We start from the raw sequence: 15,470 nt of genomic DNA, 5'->3' as shown, positions 1-15,470 counted from the left end.
AGAGGCGCGGAAGCGGCGGAGGCCCCCGGAGCCCGGGCCCATGAGCGTGTCGCTGGTGGTGATCCGGCTGGAGCTGGCCGAGCACTCGGCGCTGCCCGCGGCCTTCGCCTACAGCGCGGCTGGTGAGTGGCTCCGGTGCCCCCCCACCGCGGCCCGGGGAGGAGGAAGCGGCGCTGAGGCCCGCAGGCGCCCGGGGAGGGGGTCGAGGGGTCGGTCCCGCTCCCGGTCCCGGCCCCGCCGCAGTGTGCCAACGGCCGTTGTTTCCTGCGCAGCTCCGGACATGGCGGCGGAGGGCACCGGCGCGGCCCCGGCTGCTGTCCCGGCTTGTCTGGAGGGGAAAGGCCCCGGGGAGCGGGCGGCCATCCTGCACCAGCACCTCGGCCGCAGGGAGATGACCGATGTGATCATCGAGACCATCCAGCCGCGCTCAGGTACCGGCCCCCGGGGGGCGAGGTTCGGTTTGTGCTGCCCCGCTCCGGGGGGTGGGGGGGGAAGGGGCCATGGCCCCGCGGGTGACAGGTGCCTGTCGGTGTGGGGGTGCAGGTCCGGAGGCGCTCCTGTGGTTTGGGAAACAAGGAGAGAGGTTGGGGGATGTGCAGAGAGGGGGGTGGGTATTCCTGGCAAGTGTTCCTTGCTCCATAAAGGTTTATTTCTTAATGGAGCACCTCTGGTGTGGGAGCCAGGCTGAGAGAGCTGGGCTGGGGCAGCCTGGAGAAGAGAAGGCTCCTGAAGGGGAGACCTGAGAGCAGCTCCAGTGCCTAAAGGGGCTGCAGGAAAGCTGGAGAGGGGCTTGGGACAAGGGATGTAGGGACAGGCCAAGGGGAATGGCTTTAACCTGCCAGAGGGGAGATTGAGGTGAGCTCTCAGGCAGAAGCTCTTCCCTGTGAGGATGCTGAGGTGCTGGCACAGGGTGCCCAGAGAAGCTGTGGCTGCCCCATCCCTGGCAGTGTTCAAGGCCAGGTTGGACACAGGGGCTTGGAGCAAGCTGCTCCAGTGGAAGGGGTCCCTGCCCGTGGCAGGGGTTGGAGCTGGGTGAGCTTTAAGGTCCCTTCCAACACAAACCAGGCTGGGATTCTATGAGTTTATTTTGGGCTGTGCCACAGGCTGGTCAGCGTTTTGCTTGTCAGCATTGCTGCTCCCTAGCAGTGAGTGCATTCAGTGCTGCAGATGTTTAAATTCCCTGACAGAGAGGAAATTTCAAGCTGGAAGCTCCAAGCCAAATGTCCAGGCTGCTGTTGGAGGAGCTGCTTTCTCCAAGCCCTTGCTCAGCAAACCTGTCTTGCTTGTCCTTTGTTGACATGGGTGCCTGTTGGGGTTTGACTGGCACAAAACTCGCTGTGCTTGATCCACAGCACTGGGTCCTGCCAGGGGCTTGTGCCAGCTGTGTGGCAGCTCTGGAGTTCCCTGTGGGACAGCAGACAGGAGCTGTGTGTCGTTCTGCTGCTTTCCAGTGTTGGAATTTGCCTTCTCCGAGCTGTTGTGCACATGCAGGCTGTGCTTGGGGAGCAGGAGATGCTTCTGTTGTGCCATTAGTAATGTGGAAACCTTTGATTTGTATAAGATGAAACCAAAGCTGCTGTGGAAGGAAGAAAAGCTCCAGAGGCTGCATCTGCTGAGGACAACAATAAACCTGACGAGCAAAGCAAAGAGCATGAGGCTGCTCCTGACTCGCCTTCAAAACAGCTCCCAGACCAGATCTCCTTCTTCAGCGGGAACCCCTCGGTTGAAATTGTCCATGGCATCATGCACCTGTACAAAACAAAGTAAGGATGCTTGGATAATTGCAGCTCCAATGGGAATGCTGCTCCTGAGTAATGCCAGCACCCGGAAGGGCAGGTTGCTCACCCTGGGGCTGTGGCTCCTGAGCTGGGACAAACAGGAAGGTGACTCAAAGCAGGAGGGCAGAAAGGCTCTGATGATGTTAGAGCTGGAGGCTGGCCCCATCCACCAGCTGTGGGTGATGCTGCTCCAGGTGTAAGGGTGCAAGATGAGTGCAGGTTCCTATAAAATGATGTTTGGAAACAGCTTCTGAAGGGATCCCATGAGTAAATTGTGGGCTCTGAGGTGGTGGCAGCAGGCCTGAGGAGCTGTCAGGGGCAGGAGGCTTCCTCCTGCGTTTCAGAGATGATTATTCCCTGCCATTCCCATATAATCACATGAGAAGTGCCATGTCAGGTCTTCCTGAGACATTAAAATGAGCATTTAAACTGGTAGCAAATGTTGCTCACATGTTCTAGGAATAGTTCTGAGCCTTTGTGGCTTCCCAAATTCAATGGTTTTTATAGGAAAACAGATGTCAACTTATTCCTGACAAAACCATGGGCATTTGGAGTTGCCCAGTTTAATCTGGGAAGGAGTCACAGGTCCGTGTGGGCACACCAGACTCTCACCACTCCCTTGCTTCTCTCTCTTTATATATACAAAGAAGGACAAGGTTGAGAACAGAGTTATCAGGGTCAGTTGTTGGGAATGTGTCCAGCCGTGCCTTTGCCCTCTCTGGAGGGAGCTGAGGCTGTGTCCCTGTTGTCTCCTCAGCAAGATGACCTCCCTGAAGGAGGACGTGCGGCGCAGCGCCATGCTCTGCATCCTCACCGTCCCTGCTACCATGACCAGCCACGACCTCATGAAGTTTGTGGCCTCCTTCTACGAAGTGATCGAGCACATGAAAATCATCCGGGATTCCACTCCAAACCAGTACATGGTGCTGATAAAGTTCAGCTCGCAGGTAAGAGCTGGAAGTCCCTTTGCTGTAGGGACTGTTGTACATGGTTGCTCTTTAGGAGGGCTCCCTGGCTTTAACCTGCCAGAGGGGAGACTGAGATGAGCTCTCAGGCAGAAGCTCTTCCCTGTGAGGGTGCTGAGGCGCTGGCACAGGGTGCCCAGAGAAGCTGTGGCTGCCCCATCCCTGGCAGTGCTCAAGGCCAGGTTGGACACAGGGGCTTGGAGCAAGCTGCTCTAGTGGAAGGGGTCCCTGCCCGTGGCAGGGGTTGGAGCTGGAGGAGCTTTAAGGTCCCTTCCAACCCAAACCATTCCATGATTGCGCTGTGCTGAGCAGACAGGACCCAGCCAGCTGGGCTTTGCTTGCAGTTTGGGAAGGACTTGTTCTGCTTTTCCAAGGAGCTGTCTGGTCTCACAGCCACTGCCAGCACAGTGTGAAAAGGGCACTCACCCCACAACTGAGCCCAGGGGATGAATGGATAAGCACACAACAGTTTGCTGCTTGCAGATCTTCTATGTAGCTATAAGTATTTTGCCCCCTGCCTGTTCCTCTGTGGACCCTCTCACTTGTAGCTTCTCTTCTCCCACTTGAAAATGACTCATTTTGGGTTCCTGGAGGGGTTCTCCCCAGCTGTCAGTTTTGTGTGAGGTCCTTGCGGTGTTGTGCGGATGCAATGCTTGTTTGTGGTCTGTGCTCTGAGCAGTAATTACCAAGGTGCATTTTGTGTATTGCTGCATCTAATGACCCTGGGCTAAAGAGTCTTGCACAAATCCATATGCTTGTACTTGGTTCACCCTGCAATTCCTGTTTCCTAGGACATTCCCTGAAGCCCTGTTCCCCAGGGACCCCTAAAAGGTGTCTCTGTAGGTAGCAAAGGAAATCTTAGGGACCTTTATGCTCCTGGTTGGAGTGTCCAGGAACAGAGGAAGGTTCACTCAGCTCACTCACCTCAATCTGATGCAATGGTTTGTGAGAGAAAGGGTTTGGGGAGGTTTCTGTGTGTCAAACGCATCCGTTTTCAGGTTTTATGTTGGTTCTGCCTGCTTGCAAGTGACTCTCAGGCTCCCAGCATACTTCAGTACATCCAGAGCATGCCTCCACTGTGACCAGTGACATGGATTCGTGCCCACACTTGAATTGTTCCTTCCCCTGACATGAGTGTCCTGCAGCATGGCCCTCTGAAACTTTCAGAGACCAAATTTGCTTTGCAAATGTGCTGAAATTGCTGACAAAGGGCAAAACAGATGCTGAAGGGAAACCCGTTATCCCTGCTGAATGTTCAAGTACCAGAGTAGCTGTCACTGCTGTGAACTTCACTGCTTGTCTTCAAGTGGTAACGCTAAGCCCAATGCCAAAATGCAATGCCTGCTGGCAGGAGCTGGCTATGAAATCCCTCCTCTGGTGTTACAGGGCTTGGTGGCAGGGAGAGGAGAGGCTACAGCAGACTGCTCTTCCTCAGTTGTATCAGCTGTGAGCTTTCTCTTTCTAACTGGCTTCCTTTGCTTTGTGCACAGGCTGATGCAGACAGCTTTTACATGGCATGCAATGGCCGGCAGTTCAACTCAATAGAGGAGGATGTTTGCCAGCTGGTGTATGTGGAAAGGGCTGAAGTCTTCAAATCAGAAGATGTAAGTTTGGTTGGGCTTGGTTTCCCTGCACTGCAGAGAGTGTTAAGAGGATCATTTGGACTGGGCAGAGTGTTGCAAGAGTTGCTTCACTACGTCAGCCCAAGCCCTTTATCCCATCCCAGTGTGACTTGGGAGAGCTTGTTTGGTGACTTTGTGGCTTCATGCCTCATTGCTGCAGTGTCTTTAACCTAAACCTGCCTTGGGGGTAGATCCAGTGAATCCAGAACACGGAATGGGCCTGGCTGCAGGTGCTGCAGCTGTACCGAGCCCGTGATGTGAAGAGGATCCTGGCAGTTGTAACCACTGTGTAGACTCATGGGATACTTTTAGTGGTTTTGTACGTTGGTGCCAGCGGTAATGGGAGAGAAGTTTGATGTTTCCTTATGTGGGTGCTTCGCTTACGGTGGTTGGAAGGTGCTGAGCAATTTGTCTCCCTGTCTTCTTTTGAAGGGGGCCAGCCTGCCCGTGATGGACCTGACAGAGCTCCCCAAGTGCACAGTGTGCCTGGAGAGGATGGATGAGTCTGTGAACGGGGTCCTCACCACGCTGTGTAACCACAGCTTCCACAGCCAGTGTCTGCAGCGGTGGGAGGACACCACGTAAGAGCCTTTGCTTTAGTTCCACATCTAAAGCTCCTTGTTTTGAGCGTGGTGGATGTGTGCTGACAAGACTGGTTCTGCTTATCAGAGTGTGGGGGCAGGAATTACTGCAAGTTCTAATGCTCTGCTTTTTTCCCATTAAGGGACTCCCAGAGAGAAATCTTCCTGCCAAAAGTAATTGAACAATGTTTCCCATGGGCCTCGCTGCTGAGGCAGGGAGGGAGTTGTAGAGCAATGCTGATTGTTTTAAAATACCATAGGATAAAAACACAGGGGTAAACAGCATGGGATGCACAGCCAGAATGCTTCGCTCAGCCTTGGGTGTCTGTTCAGTCACTTGTTTCCTTGGTGTAGCTGAGGGTGTGCTGTAGGGTGTGTTGCACATCTGGCTGCAGCTTAGGAGTCCTTTGGGGAGCCCTGCTGTCCTCCTGTCTTAGATACTGGATGGGGATGAAGAGGAGTGGGGTAAGAGAAGGCAGGCAGGGGGACAGGACAGGAGAGTGAGGAGAAAGGAGAAAATGTCAAAATCACTGAGTAAATCAGGGAGGGAGCTGCTCTAGCCAGGCTGTATGATTCGAGGTGGGTATGGACTGAGTGATGGGAGAGGGCTCAGGGAGACACCCCAGTGCACTAGGCAGGGCTGGGGCTCAGATCTGCATCTGGCCTTACAGCAGCTCTGCTTTTTGGTCTGCCAACTCTGTCCTGTTCCTCCTCTTACCTTCCTCCCTGTCCCTGTAGATGGGGATTTCCATGTGTCTGACTGCAGAGCCCTGACTGGTACCTGGGTGCTGCTCACAGTGGTGCATGTTTTGCATCCTCTGGACACCGTCGTTCTACTGCACATCAGGCAGTTGTAGATCCTGTAGCAGGCTGCTGCTGAGCTTCGCTCTGTTCTTCTCTATCACTAGTACCTGATTCCCTCTGATCAAGTGTGAGGAAAACGTTTACCCCTCTCTATATCATTTATAAGCCAAAGTAACAGAACCTCAGGTAGGTTAATGCCATTCGTAGCTATGCAAGTGTATGGGCTGCTTTGTTCCAAAATCAGTTTCAATTTGAAGCAGTGGAGCTCAGCCAGTGTAGGAGCAGGGTCCAAAACAGCACTTAAATATCTAATGTACAGTTTAAGCAGAGCTTACACTCCCGGTCTAGAAGGATGATAAAATCCCTGTCCACTTTGCTTTGGCGCCACGGAGGCTGGAAGTGCCTGAAGTTGTATGGGGAGCTGACTGCAATCCAGTTGTCTCCTCCCTTGGATATTTCTGTGGCTTATCCAGCAGCTAATGAAAAATGCATAAGAACAGTCCTGGCAAGAGAATGCTCAGCCTCAGTTACCCTGTTCCCTGGCTGAACTTCTAGGGCTTAGGGTCTGGACAGAAGCTGGTTGTGGGTCTCCTGTCTTTCTTTCAGCATTTTGGTATTGTTTCAAAAGAAATCAGAGCAGAGTCCCTCCTACTGATCCTTTTGGGGTACAGTTATGGGATGCTCTGCCTGGAAGGCCTGAGATGGGTTCCATTGGGGTTGAAATTGAAGTGTCTCCTCACCTCCTTAGGGTTGTTTTGAGTACCAAGGTATGTTTGCAGAGAGGCAGTACCTCCCTTTGGTACTCGGCTGTCCTCAGCAGTGTGTAGTTACAGCCTCCTTCCACAACAACATGTACCTGCTGTGTGAAACCCTGCAGGTGGTGGAGAACTGAAGATATCAGTTGGCAGCAGCCTGGAGGAGCAATGTTTAGAGATGTGTAACACATCTATACAAGTGCTTCTTGCAGTGTCTGTGGATGGCAGGGATGTGTTTCTTGAGCTCGGTCGTGGCTCTTTTGCTTACTGGCAGAGGCTGATGTTGCTGGCAGCCCCACTGGTGCTCTTGGTTGCAGATGTTCTCTACAGTTGGACTGCAGCAAACCCAGATCAAGCTGAGACTGTGAAATGGCTTTGGAAGAACTGCTCTTTGTTCTTCTGTCACTCAGTGGCTTAAGAACAGCCTTGTTTGGAATGGAGGACAGTGTGAGTGGGGTAAACGTGAACTAAGAGATGCACACATACAGGGAGCATCCCACTTGCACAAGGCATTGACTTCTGGCTTGCTGGCTCTCTTTTTAATTACTGTAATATTAAAATGGAGCTGCTTGTGTCTCATCATGATGCTTATTGCCCTCTAGGTGTCCTGTCTGCAGATACTGCCAAACACCCGAGCCAGTGGAAGAGAACAAGTGTTTTGAGTGTGGAGTTCAAGAAGTAAGTAGGTGGGTGGATGGTGAGCGAGATCTAGACTAAATCTGACTGCACAGCTGCTCTAGTTGCTCTTGGGGTTGATTTTACCTGTTAGTGGTGCATCTGCTTTCCTTTTGAGTTGGAATCAGTACTGGAAGGAATCTCAGCTCCCAGGTTTCCTGTTCTGACAAATCTTTCTTAGAAGGTGTTAGCATGTGAGCTGATCAGAGCGGGTGTGGTGAGTTTGATAGCAGGCCGCTAAGCTAACACTGAACTTGTGGGTCCCTTCTAGTCTGTGCTCTTCAGAGCTTGCTTTTGTGGTCCCGCTGAGGCACCTCATTCATTAGCCAAAGCCATTCTTCCATGCATCTTGTGATGTTACATCAACGTGTCCAGAGCCTGCAGCCTCATAATTGCCTCGAATGAGCAGGTACCTCCTCCTCCTTAACCTTCCAGCTGAGCGAGGCTTTGAAGGAGGCTGGGGGGAAGCAAATACTTTGCTTTCTAAGGAAGAGACTGGATGCACCCAGCATGAGGAGGCCATCAGTGCCTGACCACGCTTCCTCAAAGCACTGACACCACCACTTGACAGCACTGTATATACAGAGCTCTCTTCCTCTGTTGGCAGAACCTTTGGATCTGTTTAATCTGTGGGCACATCGGCTGCGGCCGGTACGTGAGCAGACACGCTTACAAGCACTTTGAGGAGACCCAGCACACCTATGCAATGCAGCTGACCAACCACAGGGTCTGGGACTATGCTGGAGGTAAGTGCTCTGTCCTCCCCCCCTTGGAGGATGACCTTGTTTATAAAGCAGCTTTTGGGACTCCTTAGGAGGAGTACTTGAGGCAGAGCTTGCTTGGAGAGTAAGGAGTTTGCATCTGTACTAATACCTGGTCTTTTGGGAACATCCATCTCCTCTCTAATAGCAGTTTTCATGGGTCTGCAGCAGATGGAAGGGGGAGAATGGGATTCTCTAATGATCAGGGGTGGTCCTGGAGCCTCTGTGGAATGTATTTCTTAATCCCTTTCCATCAATTTGCCCTGAGGAATGGGAACGGGCTGTTGTAATAAATATCCTGTAAGGTGTCTCTGCGAAGTCTGCTAAATAACAAATACATCTGATGTTGGCTTCCTGCCTTGCTAATGTGCTGCTGCAGCAGTCTGCATGGTTAATTGTGCTGCATAACTGGGGTCAACCTGGGTGTTCTTAAGCTAAAACTCCCTGTGGTTGGATTTTGTTTCTTCAGATAACTACGTCCATCGCCTGGTTGCAAGTAAAACTGATGGGAAGATAGTTCAGTATGAGTGTGAGGGAGATATGTGTCAGGAAGAGAAAATTGATGCCTTACAATTAGAGGTAAATATTTTTGCCTTGTTGGACTCTGCATTGTGCTGCTGGGTGGAAGCGTTTCAAATCCAGATACGACTACAGTTCAATTACATCAGCCTATGCAGCAGCCCTGCTCCCTGCGTGGAGGCAATCATCTTCAGGCACAAGCAGGATGTTTTTACTGCCTCTTTTTTTTTCTCCTTTGAAAAAAAGCCCAAGCTCTTGTTGGCTCTGCAGAGCCAATGCAGCTCGGGGGAAGCTGGCTGCAGCTTCGTCCTGTGTTGCCCACTAGATTGAAGATGAGCTGGGTACGCTGCTGCACTCGGGGCACTGGAGGTTGAAATGGGTCCATATGTCCAGACTCACCCAACAGAACCTTCCCAGTGCGTCTGTGACTTGGTTTAAGAGCCAGGATGTGTGCAGAGCTGTCAGATTGAGTAGTTTAGCTTGTAAAATGAAGAAGAATGGAAGAATTCCTAGCTGTGTGCTTTCCTTGGCTATCAAAGGAAGCTGACAGGCTCCACTGATTCCAGCCCTGTTCTGCTCCCTTCTCTTGAGCAGATACTGATTTTGGGGGTGGATTTTGTACCTGTTGACCAGCTTCTCCTCCCTTACCAGAAGGGTAAAGGACAGAAACTCCAAATTACTGCTCCACTGAGCAGGTAATACTGCAGCATGATTTCAGCTGCCCACAGAGACCAGACTTCATAAGCCTATTGCTCGAATAAATACTTAAGTTGCCTTACCAGGAATTTTTTGAGTAACACTTCGATGCTGAACCAGGTAATTGTAACCCTTTCCATTCCTGAGAGGTTGATGCTTAAAGTGTGGGAGACCTCTCTATCTAGCTGATAAGATGTAAATGTTCCTAGAGAGAATGAATTTGGCAGTGTATTTTAGCACCCAGATATTACTGAGTGTGCAAGGCTTTTTGCAAGTGTTTAATTCTATGGTGAATGCTTGATCTGGTGCATATTAGCCTGATGATAAGAAATGATGACTTTTTCCACCCTTCTCATAACTCATTTGAAGAGCCAGAAGGGAAAAGAAGGGATGTAAGGCATATCCTTGTTCAGATGCCAAAATACCATTGGAATGGGCTGTACATGTTGGAGAAGAATAGCTGTGATTTGTTACACACAGCTGAGGGTGTTTTCCCAGAGTTATTCTTAGCGAAGCCAGATACATGCACCCTCTGCCTTGGGTTTTGGGCTGTGAATGGGGAGCTCAGCTTTTGGGATCTCAGACTCTCATGACAGAGTGGTTGATGCTTCATTTTCCTGCAGAGTGTAAAACCGATAGGGATTTATTGTTACTACAACAGAAGGTCTTCAACAAGTTCTTGACATGATACTGGGTATGGTTGGGTGGAACTTGATCCTTGTTGCTGTGCTCTGAAGGCTTTGATTAAGTTGATTTGTATCTTGGAGCCCTTTGGGCTTCTCAATCAGCATAGGGAAAGCTGACTCTTGTGTGTGCATCTTCTGTGTTTGTAGTACTCCTATTTGCTGACGAGCCAGTTGGAATCACAACGGATCTATTGGGAAAACAAGATTGTCCGGATAGAAAAGGACACAGCCGAGGAGGTGAGCTCTGGGCATGTGTGAAACTGCCAGAACAGACCCCTGGCCACTGTTGTGCTCAATGGGAGATGGAGCTGCTCAGTCTCCTACAGCTCCAGTGCTGCGTGATGTGGCCTCGCACAGCCTGTTTCACTGCCAGCTGAGAAAATTGGCTCTGAGCTCTATCCCTTATCTCGATGCTCAGATCTAGCAATTTGCTGCTCAGTGGTGCAGAAGTAGGTAGATTGCCACCTCGATTGAAGGTTGATTTAAATGGGCTGCTGGGGAGACTGCAGCAGTGGTGAAAACAAGTCTGTGGTGCTGCAGGATCCCTGCTTGCCGATGCCATCCGTCTCACGCTGACGTGTGTCTCCAGGGAAGGTTAGTGTAGCATAGACAGTATGACTTTAATTTGCTGGGCTGCAGAAAGTGGGAGCTGTCTTTCTGCTCCAGATGCATATTGATTTGCCCTTTGGTTTTGATCCCCTATCTCTCCTCAGCACCCTTTGGGAAAAGTTCAGTCTCCTCCTACAAAGCATCCTGTAAGCAGGACTGCTTCAAAATGCCATCAGCAAAAGTCCAGTGAGGATATTTTAATGCTGCTCACTCTACGTAGATCCTTTCAAGTAGGTTTTAAAGTGAGTCAGGGTTTAGGGTTGAGTCCTTAACTCACCTTTCTACATGAGTTCTAATTAACCATTTAGTATCTGCTGATAGTGGCATTATAAATGTGGAAACTGTGAAGCTGAAGTAGTGGTCATTGACCTTGGCCTAAAGAGCAGTCCAGAAATCTTATGGAGGGCCCCACAAAAGGAAAAGATGCAGGAAAAATAATCTTGCACATGGTGAGGAAACATGATCCACAAAGCGACTTCAAAGTGAAAGGACTATCAGATATGCCCAAATGTGATTTCATGTTTAAGGATCCTTACAGTTTTATTCATGGCACTTGCTCTGTGTAAGTCTTGGCTGGATCAGTGCCACCATGCAGTGTATTCCATTATCAGTGCTCAGGCTACTTCCCCAAATCAACCATCAGCTGCATAAACATCCAGGGATTAGGGCTGGAAGGGATAAAACCTGCTCTGCATCGACTATGGCATCAGTGAAGGCACCATGTGTGCTGACACTGACATTTGTCCGGATTGCTCCTCCAAAAAAGCATTTTCCCTTTAAATTCCTGCCTCCACCACAAGCTTTTGACCTTAATATAAGGGAAACAAGTGTTTCTGTCCATAAATATCCTGTCAGTCCTACATCAGAGGTTTTGCAGTGCAGAGAGAATAAGCTTGGTTTTCTTCAGCAGTAACAGCCTCGAGTTGTGAAGTAAAGGGGAAGAGGAAGCCAATGGACGCGTGTTTCTGTTTGTGTTTTGCATGAGTAAGATATTGGTGTCAGTAGGTCACTGCCTTATGACAGCGAGCTGCTGAGTCAGTGCGGAGCAAGGTAGCATGTTCATTTTCAGACTTTGGCCATGCTTCTTTGAGGTTTGGTTTAACCTGAGCAAAAGTCCAGCGTGACAAAGCCTGCAGATGGGAATTTCAGTTTGCTGAGGATACAAAACCGTCTGAGGGAATGGCGAAATGAATGGGAATGGCAGCCAGGGAGAAGCTACGGACCCAATGGAGCTTTGGTTTTGAATGGGGTGCCTGGCACGGATTTAGAGCCCGAGTTGTTGCTCTGTGTGAGCAGCTCCCACGGCAACGTGGTTCCTTGTTGGGGTGCTGCAAAGTGTAACGGGGAGGGTCTGTGTTAAAATGAAGCCTTCTCCTGGCTCGAAGCTTTTGCTTCTCTGCATATAATAATTGGTCAAAGTCGAGACAGGGCTTCGGAAAGTTGAGCGTCCCAATGGAAGTGCTGAGGACTTTGATCTGTTTGAAATGCCTCTGTGTTTGTTTTTACAGATTAACAACATGAAGACCAAATTTAAAGAGACCATTGAGAAGTGTGACAGTCTGGAACAGAGGCTCAATGACTTGCTCAAAGAAAAGCAGTCTGTCGAAAGGAAGTGGGTACCGCTGCCAGGTTTAGTTCCATGCAGCCATTAAAACTCTGCACACTGACATCCAGCAAGAAAAAACTCCTGCTATTCCTGGGCAGTTTTGGGCTATTTAAACTGGTAGACTGAGAACGCAGCTTATTTTAAACCGAGCTCTCATTTCTGTAGGTGTTCACAAACTGAAAGTGCCTGTCGAGTGGCGCACAGCGTTTGGGCTCTTGGCTCCTTTTACATGGTCTGCATATTTAGCATTCAGTAATCCCTCCCCTTGCCTGCTCCGAAGGAGAAGCCAGGCTGCTTGGCAATTGGTGGGTTTATCCAGGGAGAAGAAAGGCAGCTCAGCAGAGGCAGCTCACCCAGCACAGGGGAAAATGTGGCTCTTAGGAATTGCCTCGATGAAGGATGTCAAGCTGTGTGCCAGCTCCATAGATGGGACTGGGTGCTCCACTCCCCATCACCCACCGGGCCCTTAGTGCTGTTGCCTGTCCAGCTATCCCAGCTGGAGCAGGGTGTCCAGGCTGGTGAGCTGGGGCTCCTTTCCTCCCCAGTGGAAAGGAGTCCATATATGATGCCAGCAAACTTTCAGGGCAAAAAAGCAATGAGTTGTTAGGAGCAGGGAAGCACTGTCTGAAACACAAGGCTATTGATACCCTTGTGGGAGCATCTCATTGCCCAGAGAGGCTGTGGCTGCCCCATCCCTGGCAGTGTTCAAGGCCAGGTTGGACACAGGGGCTTGGAGCAAGCTGCTCTAGTGGAAGGTGTCCCTGTCATGGCAGGGGTTGGAGCTCGATGAGCTTTAAGGTCCCTTCAACCCAAACCAGTCCAGGATTCTATGATTTTTTTTTTGCCAGGAAAATAAATTCCAGGTGGTGGTGGTGGTGCTGGGGCTGTCCTGAGGCACTGGAAATCAAAAAGATGTGCTAGTGTTTGATCTCTGTGTGCTGTGCTGCTTTCCTGACTTGTGCTGCTCTTTGTAAGGTGTTCTCAGCTGAATAACAAAGTGGCCAAACTTTCCAACGAGCTGAAGGAGGAGCAGGAGCTGAACAAGTGCTTGCGAGCAAATCAAGCCTTGCTTCAGAACAAACTGAAGGAGGAGGAGAGGGTGTTGAAGGAAACCTGCGAACAGAAGGACCTGCAGATCTCCGAGATCCAGGAGCAGCTGCGGGATGTCATGTTCTACCTGGAGACACAGCAGCAAATCAACCACCTCCCAGCTGAGACCCGGCAGGAGATTCAGGAAGGACAGATCAACATCGCCGTGGCATCTTCTGCCAGCTCCTCCACAGCGGGCACAGGCAAACCCTCCTCCAGGAGAGGCCGTGGCAAGAGGGGCAAATGAACACTGGAATGCTCTGCTCCCGTATGGAAACTGGCCATGCTGGTGTAGGCCAGGCTCTCACCCCTTGGCACTCTGGCTGGGAATGCCCAGCTCACTAAAGCTCAGCTAGAAAATTGTCTTCAGAGCTGCTCGTAAAACCGGCTGCCGGTCAGTGGAGGTGTCTGTGGTATTTAAAAGCATTTCACTGCACTATTTAGCTGTTTTTAGGCAGATCCTAGTGCCCATTTTGCCTTCCTACCTTTTCAGAAATCATGCATTTGACTTTCCACTTGGAGAGTGGGCTGCTCTGGGGGGGAGGTGTTACCTGCGCAGTACCACATTCCCCATGGGGATGCTGCGGTCTAGGCTAGGCCCAGTGTGTGAGGCTTCTCCAGCTCTCCTGGATTAAAAGGATTCTTAGTTAAGAAGTGATTTCTATTTAATAAACAGTGTCAATTTGAGATGATATCTATCTCCTTTGAGTATGTGCAGTCCTGATGCTGCAGAACTGCTCGTGCAGGGGTAGAGCTGTAGTCTGGAAATAAAAAGGAGTGAGGTATGGAAAACTAAACCTTCTTAGTGGTGTAAGAAACTGAACAAGTCCTAAGGGCTTCCAGCCTGGGTATTAAATGCTTTAAGGGACTTTTCTACTCTCTTCATTTCAAAGATGGCCTTTGAAAGGCCAGTGCTCGCTGCCTTTGGGGCAGAAAGCGTCAGGTTTGTATCCTGGGTGCTGGTTAATGTGGTTATTTTACAGGTACTTTGACAGACTGAATAAATCCTTTGTGAAGATGTATTGTCAGCTGCCCCGGCATTCCCATCCTCCTGGAGCAGGGTGTGTGTTCACAAGCTCCAGTGCTGCTCTCCCAACATGAGGTGAGGAAGAGGAGTAACGCACCAGTTTAGAACCTCTTCCCTTGTTGTCTGTACACAGACCTTGAAGGAGTTGCTACCACAGGGCTGATGTGCCGGGGTCCGGATCCAGTTCCTGTGATCCCAGAGCGCTGCCCATCCTGCTCTGAAACATGGCATTGGCCCAAAGCTGGGCCACCAAAACACCCGTGGTGTTTGCCCCAAAGGGATGTGCATCTCTAAGGGGATTCTAAGGGCAAACCTGGGTTGTTTTTCTCTTATTGTTGCTTTTCACTTAGGCTATATCCCTGGTAAATCCTCTGGGAAGGGGCCAGGGGCGTCCTGTGTCTGTCCTTGCAGACTGCAGCACCATCCTTCTTCATTGCTCACACTGCAGGAGCAGCCATGGTCTTAGTCCTTAACAGCAGCTCTGCCTTCCCAGCTCCGAACTGGAGCAGGGAACTGAACCAGCTGGTCCCTTATTACTAGAGGCCATTGGGTTTGGCCAACAGAAAGGAGGTGCAATAAATAGAACAACTCGGAAGGTCGCTGTAATCCACTTCCTGCCTTTATGGACCGGGAGTGTGCAGCTTCCTCACTAGAGTACAGGGCACTGGTCAGTGCACTCGCAGTATCCCCTGCTTGGGTTTGGAGATCTGCCCCATTCATCTTTGGTCTTTTCTGACTTTGTAATGGGAATGTACTATTCTCTGGTATGTGGCTTGTACAACAGGGCCTCTGCCTGCTGTAAATGACTCCCAGGACCTAGAGATGCACACCACAGCTTGCACCCCTATAGAAACTGTTTCCTTTAAGATCTCTTTTTATACCATCTTAAGAGCCTTTGGCTAAAAGCTTGCCTTGGGTAGGACACCGAGATGCTGAACCCTGGAGTTCCACAAGCTGTGACTGAAGATTAAACCAGCATCACAGGACTGCTGTCTGCGTTCGGCTGGAAGCAGAGGGAGGAGCCTGCAGCGGGGAGAGCAGAACATGCAACTTCAGACTAAGTTCTCTGCTTTAGAACTGGAAGGCAAAGCTCTTTGTCACGGTTGAGTTGGGGGGAGTTTGGTTCAGCTGAGCTGCTGTAAGCAGATGAGGCAGGCAATGAATTACCTCCTGAGACGTGGGCAGCTCATGCAGGAGAGCCCAGGGTTGCTGAGAGCTTTGGTGTTGAACTAAATCAGTCCTTGAGCTTCTCCAGGGAGCCAAGACGACCGCCAGTGTGCTCATCCAGTGCTGCTGG

General features: G+C 50.6%; 1 protein-coding gene across 1 annotated transcript; it reads left to right on the top strand.

Moving 5' to 3' along the window:
* Nucleotides 1–28: 28 nt before the first annotated feature.
* On the top strand, nt 29–14,168 carry BRAP (BRCA1 associated protein). The gene is made up of 12 exons (XM_057421279.1): nt 29–122; nt 273–431; nt 1,562–1,763; nt 2,536–2,725; nt 4,234–4,347; nt 4,798–4,946; nt 7,108–7,183; nt 7,788–7,926; nt 8,411–8,520; nt 9,990–10,079; nt 11,960–12,063; nt 13,033–14,168. Exons 1-12 carry the CDS (start codon nt 41–43, stop codon nt 13,391–13,393), a joined length of 1,776 nt encoding a protein of 591 aa, XP_057277262.1. The 5' UTR covers nt 29–40; the 3' UTR covers nt 13,394–14,168.
* The last annotated feature ends 1,302 nt before the right edge of the window (nt 14,169–15,470 follow it).

The sequence above is a fragment of the Pezoporus wallicus genome, unplaced genomic scaffold (assembly GCF_028554395.1).
Source record: "Pezoporus wallicus isolate ANWC-B61680 ecotype Strahan unplaced genomic scaffold, APGP_CSIRO_Pwel_v1 contig_9584, whole genome shotgun sequence".
Lineage (NCBI taxonomy): Eukaryota > Metazoa > Chordata > Aves > Psittaciformes > Psittacidae > Pezoporus > Pezoporus wallicus.
The sequence above is the reverse complement of the archived record's forward strand: the minus strand, read 5'-3'. Positions and strand labels throughout refer to the sequence as shown.